Source organism: Scyliorhinus canicula, chromosome 1, assembly GCF_902713615.1.
Source record: "Scyliorhinus canicula chromosome 1, sScyCan1.1, whole genome shotgun sequence".
NCBI lineage: Eukaryota > Metazoa > Chordata > Chondrichthyes > Carcharhiniformes > Scyliorhinidae > Scyliorhinus > Scyliorhinus canicula.
The window spans coordinates 283,660,617-283,675,565 of record NC_052146.1 but is presented as its reverse complement, the minus strand read 5'-3'; the positions used below and the strand labels follow the sequence as shown (position 1 = coordinate 283,675,565).

Genomic DNA, 14,949 nt, shown 5'->3' with positions numbered 1-14,949 from the left:
GTTCAATTCCTGGATTGGGTCACTGTCTGTGCAGAGTCTGCACGTTCTCCCCCTGTCAGCCTGCTTTTTCTCAGGGTGCTATGGTTTCCTCCCACAGTCCAAAGATGTACAGATTAGGTGGACTTTTCACACTGAATTGCCCCGTAGTGTCCAAAAGCTGGGTGGGGTTGCTGGGTTACAGGGTTAAGGTGGAGGTGTGGACTGAGATAGGGTGCACTTTCAGGGGTCGGTGTAGACTCGATGGATGAAACAGTCTCTCTCTGCCCTGTAAATTCTATGATCTATGAAATATTGTCCATTGGCGTTGCATGGAACCTCTGGAATGCGCATAGTCTATACTGGGTGAGGAGGGGTTTCAAGAAGGTGGCATGGACAATCTGAGAGAATGCGTGGCAAAGCATTGGTTTGGGTGGCCTTTGAACCTTGTTGGGAGTTGGTGGTGGTGGCCACGCTGAAGATTTGGAGGCTGTTCCGGCAGCACTTTAGGTTCCAATTTGCAACTCGAGCATTACCCAGGCTTTTTAGGATCAAACTTATTAAGCGGATTGTCAGCAATTTATGAAATAATTGAGCCGTCTTATTTTCAGTTTACTTTTGATTGCCTTCTCAGTTGTGCAGTATCTATAAAACAGCTTGCCTACACGGAGGTACGTTGAATAAAGCTAACTATTCCTATGCGTAAGCTGAAAAACTAGGAAAAAACATGACCTCTGATTTAGTACACAATCCAAGGCTTGAAAAGCACAATAAACTTCAGATATCGGAGCAACATGTGTACATTTGAAGATACTTTACACTGGATGTCCATCATTATGACCAATGCTTTTTTCTGTCTTGTTTCCAGGAATCAATCAGTGATTTCTATTGGTTTTATTCTGGGAAGGACATCATTGATGAACAGGGACAGCGCAATTTCTCAAAGGCAATCAATGTGGCAAAGCAAGTGTTCAACACACTTACAGAGTACATTCAGGTAGAATCAAAGAGAGTTGGTACTACTCTAGAATTAGACTTGTGTGACGATCAGATCATATTTCTAAGCTGTATATTGTTTTCATCATAATGGCCTTGATTTTGTGGAAGAAAATAATACTGAGGCTATCGGTGCTCACCATATTAAATTACCAGCTCTACCAAAAGGTTCATTCTAACAATGTCAGCAAAAGATTCAGAATTCAAATGCGTGATGCACATGATATCTTGGTACTGACGCATTAGGTATGCACTAATAATATCAGAAAAGGTTGGGATTTTCCATTCAAATGTAATCTTAATTTAAAGAAACAACCTCTCCGGAACTAAAAAATTGTATTTTACAAGTGTGGTTTTTCTCATTCCTTCAGATTTCCATTAGTCTTGGGAGACTATCAAAAACTGAAAAATTGTACTCAACTTTTTCTTTGCCTCTTTTATCTCTGACTTACTTTCCCTCTCTCTATTTTGCTTTCAGTGCAGGATCTTACATTGAATTAAATATTCTATTTTACACTACTGTTCAGGTTCTGCATCCCTCAGTGCGAATCTTTCAATCTGATTGGTTGAGAAGACGCAATGCTGCTTACCCTATTCACACAGATTGCAGAAAACCCTGTAGAGAACCAAATTGTATCAGATTTCTCATTACCTGTAAATTGCAACTCAAAGCCATAATGAATGGTGATGTGTTAATTCGCTGCTGACTGCAAAATCTGAGTGATTATCATACTTGACATTGTAGTGAATTTCAGTGTGACTCACTTCATTGACTTGTATAATAATTTGCAAAACAATCTTCCAGGAACATAATAACCCCAATAATTAATTAATTTTACTGTTGACAGAACAGTTATATAATGTTTTGCATTTAATTGAAAAGAAACATCTGGAAGGAACAGGAGAAGACTATTCAGCTCCAAAAGTCTGTACCGCCATTTCATTAGATCATGGCTAATCTGTACCTCAACATTGATTGCCTGGTTTAGCTCCAGTTCCCTTGAAACCCTCACCATATGATAATCTTACCAAGCTCAATCCTTTTAAATTTTTCAATTGACCCAGCAATTGAGGGAGCGAGTTCCAAATTTCTACTATTCTTTGTCTGAAAAAATGCTTCCTGATTTCCCTTTTAAATAGCCTAGCTCTAACTTTATGATTATGCCCCCCTTGTTCTGGCTTCCCCATCAGAGAAAATGTTTTCTCCCTACACTACTGAATTCCTTACATCACCCTAAAGACCTAATTAGGTGACCCCCTCGGTCATCTAGATTCAGGAACGTACAGATCACACGCATGTAAAATGTCATCCAAACTGCACATTTAAAGTCATTATTAGAATCAAACAGCACAGAAGGAGGCCATTTGGCGCATCGTGCCTGTTCGGGCTCTTGGAAAGAGCAGCTCACTTGTCCCAAGGAAATCAGACCTGGGCATCAAAATGGCTTGTGCCTCACTGCAGAAGCAACAGGCAAACACCAGGACACGCTCTGGCCCACCTCCCCACTCTTGTACTGTGCCTCAAGTTAAAATCGGCCTTTTTGTCTCCAGATTCATTCCTTAGCCTAAGATTGTAAAGATTGACACAGCCTTGACATAAATAAGATCAGGTACATGACTGACATGATTTACTGACGTGGTTTGAAGTGCCAGATACTTGAGCGCAGGATGAGCTATCTTTGTTAACTTCAGAGAGTCAGCACATTATGAACATAAAGTCCCAAAGAGAAACTTGACACCACAGCCACCTTACTTAGAGGTGAGCATGTAAATCAGCTGAAAAAAAGCTGACAGTTATGATTCAAGATTCTGCCACAAAATGTGGAACCGTTATTTTAGCTTCAAAGGTCCCATATTTGATAGTCAACTAGTACAATGCAAATTATACTAGAATTGTACTCAGCTCTCTTTATCCACCCCTGTAGGGCCCCTGCACTGGAAATCAGCAGAGTCTGGCACACAGCAGGCTATGGGATGCAGTGGTTGGCTTTCTTCATGTCTTTGCCCACATGCAAATGAAACTCTCCCAGGTTAGTAAGTCGGTGCCTAACGAAAGAAGGGATATTTGGTATTTATTTCAGACTCGGGTCATGTGACACCTCCAGGCAGAATATCTCTAAAGGACAAAAAGATCTGAGGAACTAAGGGAAAATTTAACCAGGCAAAGCACAGTAAAATTAAGTTTTTAAAATTTGACTGTAAATTGACTGAATAGTATTTTGCTGATTTGGAATAGACAATAAATGTAAAAAAGTGTTTTCTGCAATTTCTTCACAGCGTTGTACCATTACTTGATCCTTGACATTCAACTGCAATACTAGAAATGTGACAAAATAAAAGCCTTGAAATGATTCATTGCAGTGTCTACATATTATAATTTCCAGGACTCTAGTCAAATTGAGCTGCTGAAGGAGTTAATGGACCTCCAAAAGGATATGGTGGTTATGCTGCTTTCAATGCTGGAAGGTAGGTACGGGTCAGTGAAATGAAGTGAGAGGCAAATAGTCTTAATTCATAATTTAGTGAATAAAATCTCAATTGTTTTTGAATTCAGAATTACTCTTCTGCCTGTTCTTATGCCTGTCCTCTCGCATTTTTAGCATTGAAATGTTTTCCTTTCTGAAATAATCCAATATCATTTCCCCACTGTCATATTTCTCTAAAATAGAAGTTTGGACCTTTTACAACTCAGAAAGAGACAATTTGGCCCATCCGAGTGATGCCAGCTCAATGCTAGGCAGTCCAATTCTAACCCAACTGCCCTGTATTTTCACAGCTGTACATATCTCTACAGTTGTCCCTTAAAATATGTCATGGCCTCTGCCTCTAATGCTCGTTGTGATAAAGCATTCCATGTCCCAACAACCCTGTACATAAGAAAATGTGTCTTCATTGCTCTTCTCACTCTCAGTAATAGTTTAAAATTAATGATCACACATCACTGAGTTCCCATCCAAAACAATCCTTTTCTATTTAGTCTGGGAAAGAAAATCGTCTGGGATTTGAATAACCTCTATTTAATCACCTCGTCCACACCAGTAGAGATAATACCAATATCTCATAACTATAGTTTGCTGTCACTGGTATTATTCTGGTGACCCTATGCTGTACAATCTCTTTAAATCTGATTGGGGGCACTCCAATCTGCACACAATAGTCTAACTCTGGATAACCAGTGTTTTGACCAAAGTTATCATTACTTTGTCACTCATGTACTCTTGTCACCTATTGATAAAACCCAAAATTCTATTGACGTTTTTAAGAGGCCGCACTTTCAAGGAATTATGTGCTTGAACCTCTGGGTCTCATGTGCTTCTACTTCTCTGCCTTTACATGAACTATATACTTCCATTCTTGCTTTTCCTCCCAACTTGTATTATCCATATTAAATTGCAATGACCACTTTAATGTCCATTCTGCCAACCTGTGTATGTCTTTCCAAAATGTGTTGCCGTCTTTACTGTATAAAACTCCTTCCTCCATATCACCAGCAGATTTTGTTCTGGCCTCTGGGGTACACAACTTCCAAAACCTCCCCTCCTCAAGCAAATCCATTTACTCTTTTTTAAAAATATTTATTTTATTCTCCTTTTTCATATTTTCTCCCAAGTTTACACCTAACAATAAACAATAATCATTAACGAATGTAATGTCAATCCCCATATCAATAACAACGATGCCATCTTCTCACCAAACCCCCAAACATTAGCCCGCATGTTAATATAAACGAATGACAAAGAGGAATCAGGAATCCCTCATAGTCACCATTAGCACATACTGTCCTCCTTCTCCCCATCCCTCCCAGCCCCCATCCCCCTAATGTTTGATGTGATCCAATTCTCGAAAGTGCACAATAAATAACGCCCATGAATTGTAGAATCCCTCCATCCTTCCCCACAGTTCAAATTTGACCTTTTCAAGCGTCAAGAATTCCAGCAGGTCCCCCAGCCACGCCAGGGCACAGGGTGGAGAGGTTGATCTCCACCCTAACAGGATCCGCCTTCGGGCGATCAATGAGGCGAAGGCTACAACATCTGCCTTCGCGCCCGTTTCCAACCCCCGGCTGGTCCGACACCCCGAATATGGCCTCCCGAGGACCCGGGTCCAGTTTCACGTGCACCACTTTAGAGATTACCCTAAACACATCCTTCCAGTAATCCTCCAACTTTGGACAGTTCCAAAACATATGAATGGCTTTGCGGGTCTTCCCCGCCACGTTCACATACATCTTCTACCCCCTCAAAGAGCCGGCTCATCCTCGCCCTTGAAGGTGCGCTATATACACCACCTTCAGCTGTATCAGCCCCAATCTCGCACACAAAGTGAAGGCGTTCACCCTCCAGAGCATCTCACACCAGGACCCCTCCTCCATACCCTCTCCCAACTCTTCCTCCCACTTTGCCTTGATCCCTTCTAGCGGCGCCTTTTCCTCCTCCAAAATAGCTCCGTAAACCGCCAATACTACCCCCTTCTCCAGTCCCCCTGTCGTCAGCTGCTCCTCCAGCAATGTGGAAGCCGGCTCTACTGGGAAGCTCTGTTTCTCCTTTCTGGCAAAGTCTCGAACCTGCATATATCTAAATATTTCCCCCTGCTCCAGCCCACACTTCGCTCCCAGTTCCTTCAATCCCGCAAAACGACCCCCAAGAAACAAATCTTTTAGTGTCTTAATTCCTTTCTCCTTCCATCTCCGAAAATTTTTATTCCACTGGCTCAAATCTATGGTACCCCCAAATTGGTATTTCCCTTGACCCTGCCCCTAACCCGAATCTTCCCATCAGCCAAGTCTCTACCCATTCTGCTACATTGTACCACATGCCTGAATTTTTCTAAGCCGTTATCAAACACCTCCGGTGCATACCACAACTACAACATTCCCCATAGCTCTCGGAACATTTGTGTTTTCAAAACATGACTTTTTAAATTTGAAAGTGGGAGAAGTTTTGATTAGAAACGGGAATTTAATTGGCTGCATTGCACAGCTTTGAAGGCCACCTCCTGGCTAAATAGAGGCTAGAAAAGGTGTCTGACCAAGTCCAACAATTAGGACAATCTTTGATGCAGTGTAATATGTCAAAACAGCTCAGAGCTGCTGATGAATGACAACTTAAACATGTATAGCATTTTTAACATTAAAACCACTTCAAAGTGCATGATAGTTAACTGTATGAAAATGGAACCAGGAAAGAATAGATTCTGAGAGGAGGATAGAATTGGGTAGAAGGTGGAAGCTTGGTTGGAGAGATGTTTTTGTGGAGATTATTAAAAGGGGGTAAGGTGGAGTGGACAAGGAACTAGGAGAGTGGAGCTGGAATGCTTTGTTACTGACATTGGGAGTGACGGGTGGGTGGTTGACCAAAAGGTGAGAGTCGAAAGGATCTTGTGCACTGGAGGTCTGGAGGAGTTTGTGGAGAGAGGGGGGGGGGGGGGGGGGGGGTAGCGAGACCCTGGTGCTGTTTAAAAATGAAGAAGGGAATTTGACATTTAAGTTGTTGAGGGGCAGGAAATCAGTTTAGATCAGTGACGGCTGGGGTAATGGGTGAGTTTGAGCCGAATAGCAGAACTTTTGCCCAAATGAGTCTGCAGGATAAGGGGCAAGTACAAAGAAGGCAGAAATGAGCATCTCAAGCGGTATAGACGTTATGGAGGCTGAAACTTGGCTCAGGGTCAAACAGGATGCTAAGTCTGTGAACAATCTGTTTTAGCCTCCAATAATGCCTTCAATAAAGAGAGGGTGATGAAATCAGCTGTAAAGGTGCAGTGTATGATTGGCATTCATATGGTAACTGACACAGTGGGCAGAATTTAATGCATTTTCCCATGGTGGGTTTAGTGGCAAAGGGGGCACTTAATCAGGTGGTACGTTGGCAGGTTGAAACCTTGCCACCTTCCCACCACAGCCCTGATTAAGTCCATGGCGGGAAGGATGGGGAATGGCCCTCCTGCCCCACCATTGGTTTGGGCATGTCATAGCTAATTAATGCCATTTAAGGGTCTCATCCCGTTCCACAGATGTTCACCCAGCAACAGGTGGGGGACTCGACATGCGAGGGGCACGACAAACAAACCCTGTCGGGGTTGTTTCACGTCTCCCTGGGAGTTCCTTTGGTCAAACGTGCTCAGTGCCTGGTCGAGGGACCCAGTCTTGAGAAGAGATGATATACTGAGAGTCACTGCTCTTGCTGTAAACACTCCTCTCCTGTAACCCCAACTCTGCCCCCCCCTCCCCCCCCCCCCCCCCCCCCCCACCACCACCACACACCCCTGCCCCAGGCTCTTGGCTCTTGACCCTGGGAAAAGTCCTCCACCATCCAGTTACAGGCCTAATTGGTACTTACTATGACAGACCTTCTTGAAAAGAGGCAATGCAGTGCTCTCGCTGGCTCTCCAGTCATAGAGCAAGATATCCATTTCCTCTATTTAGTATTTCCCAGTGTTTAAAAGTAAGGTGCATGGAGATGAACATAATGAAGAGGTGAAGGATGTAGTGCTAGGGGACCTTAAATATCACAGTGCATTATTATTATTGGAACAGCTGTGGCAAGGTTTAGATTGATAGACTGGAACCATGCAGGGCAAGAACCATGATAGAAAGCAGTTGGGAGGAAACTTCTCCAGCTATGTTGCATGCCACAGACAGGAGAAGAAAGAAAAGATGGTCACAATGACAGAGGATATCATTCATGACTTTGGTTACAACTGTTTTGGTGCTGTCAGAAAAGTGGAACCTGGATTGTAAGATTTGAAGTAGTACATTATCTGAGAGTTGGGCGTAGAGTTGATTGATGATGACATTTTGAACAGCCTTGAGGAGGAAAGGGAGATTGGGGCTGGGTTGGCAGTTGACAAGGCTGCCAAAAGTGTAATTTTCTAGAAAGGAGAAGCCAAAAGATTTCCTTGTGGGCGTAGAGGTGTAGTCTTTCTCCTTTCATTCCCCAAGGGACCATAATGAAATTAAAACAAAATTAACTTCCAGACTTCCTTCTGGGTACATTCATCTCTGGCAGCTAGTTGCACTGGTGAGGCATGTATTGGTGCCAAGGTCTGAAGGGCATCCTGGGATCTGTACCTTTGTATAATCTCTGCTGAATGGCAAGGCCCTTAAATGCGGATCCAAATGACGTAGGCATGAGTGCAGCATCCTTCTGGAGGGAAGTAAGGTGCCTCTGTTTTAACCTCACAACATTTCATTTCACACTACTGGAAGGTTGAAATCAAGCCTTTGGTTTGTAAAATACAATGCACTGTGACAGTACGACAAAGTCTCATTAAATCAAATCAATTAAATCAAGCAATACAAAGCAAAGCAAACGCTTGCTTAATTTATATGTGAAAGAAGTTTGATTAAAAAACAGGATGGATAATGAACATAATTTAACATTATATGAATTACTTACCTCAGGCAATGTCGTCAATGGAACTATTGGTAAGCAGATGGTGGACATGTTGGTGGAGTCTTCAAACAACGTCGAAATGATTCTCAAATTCTTTGACATGTTCCTTAAGCTGAAGAACCTAACCTCATCTGATGCATTCAAAGAATACGATCCCGATAGCAAAGGTCTGATCTCCAAGAGAGACTTCCAGAAGGCCATGGAGAGCCATAAGCATTACACGCAGTCAGAAACTGAATTCCTGCTCTCTTGCGCAGAGACAGATGAGAACGAAATGCTGGATTATGAAGAGTTCGTTGAAAGGTTTCATGAGCCCGCAAAGGACATTGGTTTCAACGTTGCGGTTCTCCTCACCAACCTGTCAGAGCACATGCCCCATGATACCCGGCTGCAGACCTTCCTCGAATTGGCAGAGAGTGTTCTCAACTATTTCCAGCCATTTCTCGGCCGCATTGAGATTATGGGAAGTGCCAAGCGGATTGAAAGGGTATACTTTGAGATCAGTGAGTCCAGCAGGACACAGTGGGAGAAGCCACAAGTAAAGGAGTCCAAGAGGCAATTCATCTTTGATGTTGTAAATGAAGGAGGAGAGAAAGAAAAGATGGAACTATTTGTGAATTTCTGTGAAGACACTATCTTCGAAATGCAGTTAGCCGCGCAAATCTCAGAATCAGATTCCACTGAGAGATCTGTGAGTAAAGAGGAAACTCAAAAAGGTAAAATGGAGGAAGAAGATCCAAAAATGAACTTTTTCTCTATGACAACAATTAGATCTGCCTTAATGTCTCTCAGGTATAATGTGATGATTCTCATGAAGTTGCTCACAACTAAAAGCCTCAAAAAGCAGATGAGAAAAATGAAAAAAATGACAGTGAAGGACATGGTTATGACATTGTTTGCTTTCTACTGGAGTTTATTGATTGGGTTCTCCCATTTCGTACTTAGTGTTTTCCGTGGATTCTTCCGCATCATGTATAGCACTGTCTTGGGTGGAAGCCTTGTCGAGGGAGCCAAGAAGATTAAAGTGACAGAACTTTTAGCTAACATGCCAGATCCAACACATGACGAGGTACGAGGTGAAGTTGGAGAGGGAGAGGGGAAAGTTGCACAAACAACCCTGCCTGCTGAAGACTTGACTGACCTAACAGCTATCACTGAGGAGAGTGACTTCCTTTCTGATATCTTTGGATTAGACCTACGACGTGAGGGAGGCCAGTACAAGCTAATACCACATAATCCAAATGCTGGCATGAGTGACCTAATAAGTCCGCCTTGTCTCGCTGTTCCACTTCCAGAACTTGAAAGCAGCCATCAGGTGAAGCATAACGCTAGCCTTCCTCTCACGGTAGTTGTCAAAGAGGTTTTGCATAGTTTTTGTTGCTTCCTTGCCTGCAGTCAATCAGATAAATTTGGCTTCATATTCTCCTTATAGGGTAGCCACGTTCAAAGTGAAGTGAATCAAAGTCCTGTGGGTGTTCGATCCAATTTATGGCCACTTAAGGACCACTTCCCATCCATCTGCAATTTTTAGACCAGTGGGAGCAGGTCAGGGATGGACTGGGGGAAACCTGACATGTTGGCTTGCTTGGGTGTTGGGCTCCCAGAACATGAAATGTCTGTGGGGCTGTCGTTAGGAACGGCATTGCATTCCCCACTGACTTTTGTCGTTGGCATGGCAGATACCTGGCCATCTGAAGTATTCTTCCCTATAATCGTGTTTCTCCAACCTTGTGCACTCATTTTGAATGTGGCTGTCTGCTGGAAGGGTGGGATTTCTGAATTGACCAATATATATTCTTGTGAAAAAATGTATCTTTTTTAACTTGAATTTTCATAGTTTATCAGTGTCATTAATTAAAAGATTTCTTTCTACTAACTGTCTGTAATCATCATCAAATTAAAGATAATGGGTGCAATTCAACCATCGCGTTGTGCCCAACACGGATCTGGGCAAGCCAGGAAAATAGCACAAAAGGGCAAAAATTGAGATTCGCGCTGGGCGCGAACGAGTTTGCAATTCACCCGGCTGCCGATGGCAAGTTCCGGATTACGCCCAAAGGTGGCGAGACTATCATTAACCCTCATTTGCATTCATTTCAATCTCATTCGCGAGATTAAAATCGAATGCAGCGGCCTCCCGGGAATTACCCGACTCGCCGGCGAGAAATTACGCGGGCGTCATTTAGTACTCCTTTATAAAAACGTGATGGCTTCTGAGGGGAAGTGAGGAGGTAAGTTGCCATTTCCATTTTCCGGCATGCAGCTCAGATGACCCAGTGCTCGGGTGGGGGTGGGGAGGGGGTCCCCTCAGGGTGGGGGGATTGGCCTTGGTAGGGGGACTGAAGCGTTCCAGGTAGGAGGTCGCCCCTGAGCCAGGGGTGGGGTGAGGAGCTTTGCGTCTGTGAGGCCTTCAAACCATCTTTAATTATTGTGGAGGTCCATAACAGGGCCAAGCTGCAACCTGTGTATCTCACCAAACACTTCGAGGACAGAGCCTTGCTGTGTCTTCAAAGCTAAAAGTCAATTTCACTCCCTTTGACTGGGAGCAGCAAATTATTGCAAATGATGAATTGGCCTTGCTAGTTGTGAGAGCAATGCACAGCTGCAGGTTATGTTTGCTGCTTGCACCTGCTGGTGGCTGCAGATGCCTGAAGGCGGCTGCTGCTGTTTCCTTTTCTGTAGCTGGAAAGAAGGACAAATTTTTCGAAGATATTTGGGTCATGGAACACCGGGTTCAGGGGGAATGTATGAGTCCAGAAGACAAGAAGTTTGAAGCAAGAAGACGCTGCGGGACCTGGTGTGCAGCATTGATCCAATTGAGTCACCTGCTAATGTCGTTGACGAAATGCTTTCACAGATTGCTGATGCTTTTGTTGCTGTTGTGGTGAGTGCTGTATTTAATTGGCATATCAATTAAACACGCTGGATGTCAAGGATTTTCAGCTGCACCTTGAATGCAGGTGGAATATGTGGATGCCAGGATTTGGTACCGGTGAGATTGGACCATGTGGGAGGGCCCACACAGCTATGGCTCCTGGATGGCGAATGGCACTGATACGTGGAACTGGTAACAAGTAATGCATTGACGGACAGATCATTTCTACAGCAAAGCTCTGGACATGAAAACGTGATGACTCTGTTTCTGTCGAGGAACCTGCAAGGGGTGATATTTAGTGTTTTTTTGTGTGAATATGAGCTTATGTAGCTTTATATTGGTAACAATATGGAAAAGTGACGTTTCCTCGTTGTTTAATGATTAGTGCGATATGTGGAATGTTGCGTTGTTGATTTTCGATTTTTTGTTACTGTTGATTGTGTAACAAACAAAATATTCTCAACTCTCAAGTGCCTATTCCAGGGTACACGTGACATGCCTCAGAAGATGATTAGTGCATAGATCTCAAGGAAACTTTGAAGCCTGAACATTGTCTGAACTCTAATAGTGTCAGCACCATAGAGGTAATTACCAACAATCAAACACTAAGGAGCAGACCGTCAGCACTTGGGATCCTCTTGCGGTCAAAGTGCAAGTGTGTGGATCAGGGGAGGGCACCGGAGCATGATCTCCCTAATGTTCCCAGCAGATGTCTGGGGTCCCAGGGCTCCTGATGTGGCCGGCGTGAGTGTGCAGAGCAAGGTTTGCCAGCACAACTGGCTCGCTGAATGGCACTCTGAGAGAAGGCAGGACAGTCATGGTGGGTGTGGGGCACTTGTGCGATTTGAGGGTCCCGGGATGGAAGGCCTAACCGATTGTTGGTCTCTCACCTTGTCCACTTCCTGACAGATATCAAAATGGATGATAGTGTTGGTCTCGCAGTGCCTGTCCTCGCAATGCTGATGGAAGCCCAGGCGTACAGGCGCCTGAGAAGGTGGCAGCAGCGATGACGCAGGTTGGAGGCAAAACCCCATGTGCAGGGAGTCGCCATGCACCCTGAAGACCCAGCCGCTCATCAGGCCGAGGAGGAACCCAGAGAAGGAGGCCAGCTACAGCACAAGATGTACAGGCATCATTGGTCTTTCGATGAGATTACGGACAGCATGTGCCGCAGGAGGCATCCATCTCAACAAAGAGACATTGCGGCACCTGTGACGCACCCTTGCAGACTTGGCACCCCATGGAGGAGGGGGACACCTGTTCCCAGTGGCCATGAAGTCACCACAGCCCGAACCTATGTGCTACCATCTCATTCCAGGGTTTGAGCGGGAACCTCTGTGGCATTTCTCAAACTGCAGCCCCCAGGAGGTCATGGATGCCCTGTATTCTTGGGCATCCAACCACACCACCTTTGAGCTGGACCAGGCCCACCAAGATGCCCGGGCTGCAGGATTCTCCAACATTGCCTGGATGTCCCAGGACAAGGAGGCAATAGATGGCACGCATGTCACCTTGCGCACGCTGGGGCATCATGGACCCCCCTTTATTAGCAGGAAAGGGTTCCACTCCTTGAATGTTGAGATTCTGTGCAACCACCACCTCCGTATCATGCACGTATGTTGCCGCTACCCAGGGAGCATGCAGGACAGCTACCTACTGGGGAACTAGGAGACTCCAGCATTTGTGCGGACCATCCCAGATGATGGGTTGGCTCTTGGGGGACAAGGGGTACCCACTGAGGTCCTGGCTGTTGATGCTGGTGTGGAGGCCTGAGACCGAGGCGGACACCCAATATAATGAAGCCCATACTGCCACCCGTGCTGTCATTGAGCGGTGCATCGGACTGCTCAAAATGCATTTCCGATGCCTCGACTGCTCTGGTGGTGCATGCAGTACACCCCCCGAGGGTGTCCCACTTTGAGGTAGTCTTCAGTGCCCTCCATAACCTGACACGGCAGCGAGCCAAATGTTGGAGGACGAACATGCGACTTCGTCTGAGGAGGAGGAAGAGGCGGACCAGGAGGGGTCGGAGGACAAGTCCAGGGAAGACTCCGTGGAGGGCCTGGAGAATGGAGGACAGGTGGTGGCAAGGGTCCGGAGGCAAAATATAAGGCAGGAGAGTGATGATAACTCGCTGTGAGGAAAGTTCTGGTGCTTCTGACTTTCTGCAAAAGTCTGACTCCTGTATTTCTGCTTACAGCGCGCTCACCCATCCTGTGAACGGGGTCTGGATGGGGGGCGTTTGATCTTGGACCACTGTTTTGGGGCACAGGAGGCGGGGGAGCAGAGGGCAACAGGAATGGGGTACAGGCAGGCCCGTTGTGAAGATTAATATGACAGAGGCTACACATGTATCATGTGTAACATGTTTTAACAGTAAACATTTGACAATTCCATTCACCCTAGCTGCAGATAGTGACCTCCTCCCGTCAGTGTCCAATCAGTGCCCCTTAATCTTCTTTTTCTTTCGTGATATACTGCTACATCTAGGTGTGTCCCCAGGATGCATGTCAGAGATGGAGGCAGCCTGCTGCTTACCGTGGCCTGTGGCTTTTGATGCACTTGGCAGACGTTCTCTGGATGGCCTGGAGCCGGAGGGCCGCAGCTGACTTACCAGTGCACTGGCATCGTTGAGTCACCCCGTTCTGCCCGCTAGCCTTGAGGTGAGCTAGTGTCAGGAGGGGGGGATTTGCAAGAACTGGAGTCTGCCGCCTCTCCTTGTGGCAGGCCCAAGGTTGACCTCCAATACTTCCTCCTTCCTGGTGGTGCCCACAGGGCGCTGGGTCTCCATGGGACGGAAGGGGCAGCTGCAGTGAGGTACAGAGGCCTCTGCGTCTTCTGGCTCTGCCAGTCCTGATGGTTCCCCATTATCTGCACCACGGTGTTGACGCCCTCAGCGACACTCCTCAGTGACTGGGCTACGCTCTGCAGTGCCCACCTGCATCTGGGACATGTTCTGCAGTGCCTTGGGAATGTCCATCTGCATCTGGGACATGTCCCTCAGTGACTAGGACATGATGTCAAGGCCCTCAACCATGGTTGTCGCAGACTGGGCCATGTCTTGGACACCACGATTCAAGATGCGAATGTCGTGCTTCAGATTTTCCGCCATGATTGCCATCCGAGCAGTGTTGGCCTCAGTGCCACACATGGTCGGCAACATCTCCTACAACCAAAGCCTTTGGGACTCCTCCAATCGACTATGCAGACACTAGAATGTACCTGACATCCTCTGCTGAATGTCACAGCTCTGGCCTATCAACTGCATCAGCTCTGGGAGAACCTTGTCCAGAGGCTCGGTATCTGATTGGGACCCAGCTGAGCAAACCTCTGACAGCTGTCCCCCTTGGATGATCCTTCCTCCATCTCAGGTGTAACTGTATCGTGCTGAACAGATTGTGCCCCAGAAGCCTGTCCATTAACATTGCGCACCCAGGTGTGTGTCTCTCTGCTGGTAGAAGTTGGGGGTGATAACTGTGATGCATCAATGGCATTCCCGTCGGAGCTCTCCTCCGAGTTGGTTTCTTGGGTGGCAGTGGGGTAAATTACTCCAGATGGCCCAGCATCATCAGATGGAGATCCTGCGAGACAATGGACATGTGGTCAGTGAGAGGGACGGATCATTTTTGCCTGACATGAACTCCTCACTTGAGAAAGAGTAAAGGGGCAGTGGTTCCTCACCTCTGTTGGTCTGCAGGCCAACCTCGCTGT

The 14,949-nt window shown here is 45.9% G+C and overlaps 1 protein-coding gene across 4 annotated transcripts in view; it reads left to right on the top strand.

Annotated features, from left to right (window-relative positions):
• ryr2a (ryanodine receptor 2a (cardiac)) overlaps positions 1–14,949 on the top strand; it is a 936,900-nt gene that overhangs the window by 827,780 nt on the left and 94,171 nt on the right. For all 4 annotated transcript variants that reach the window (XM_038814319.1, XM_038814304.1, XM_038814294.1 and 1 more), the window contains 4 exons: positions 845–973; positions 2,898–3,002; positions 3,357–3,438; positions 8,372–9,678. In XM_038814319.1, the coding sequence (XP_038670247.1) occupies positions 845–973; positions 2,898–3,002; positions 3,357–3,438; positions 8,372–9,678 (1,623 nt within the window). The remainder of the gene's footprint in view (positions 1–844; positions 974–2,897; positions 3,003–3,356; positions 3,439–8,371; positions 9,679–14,949) is intronic.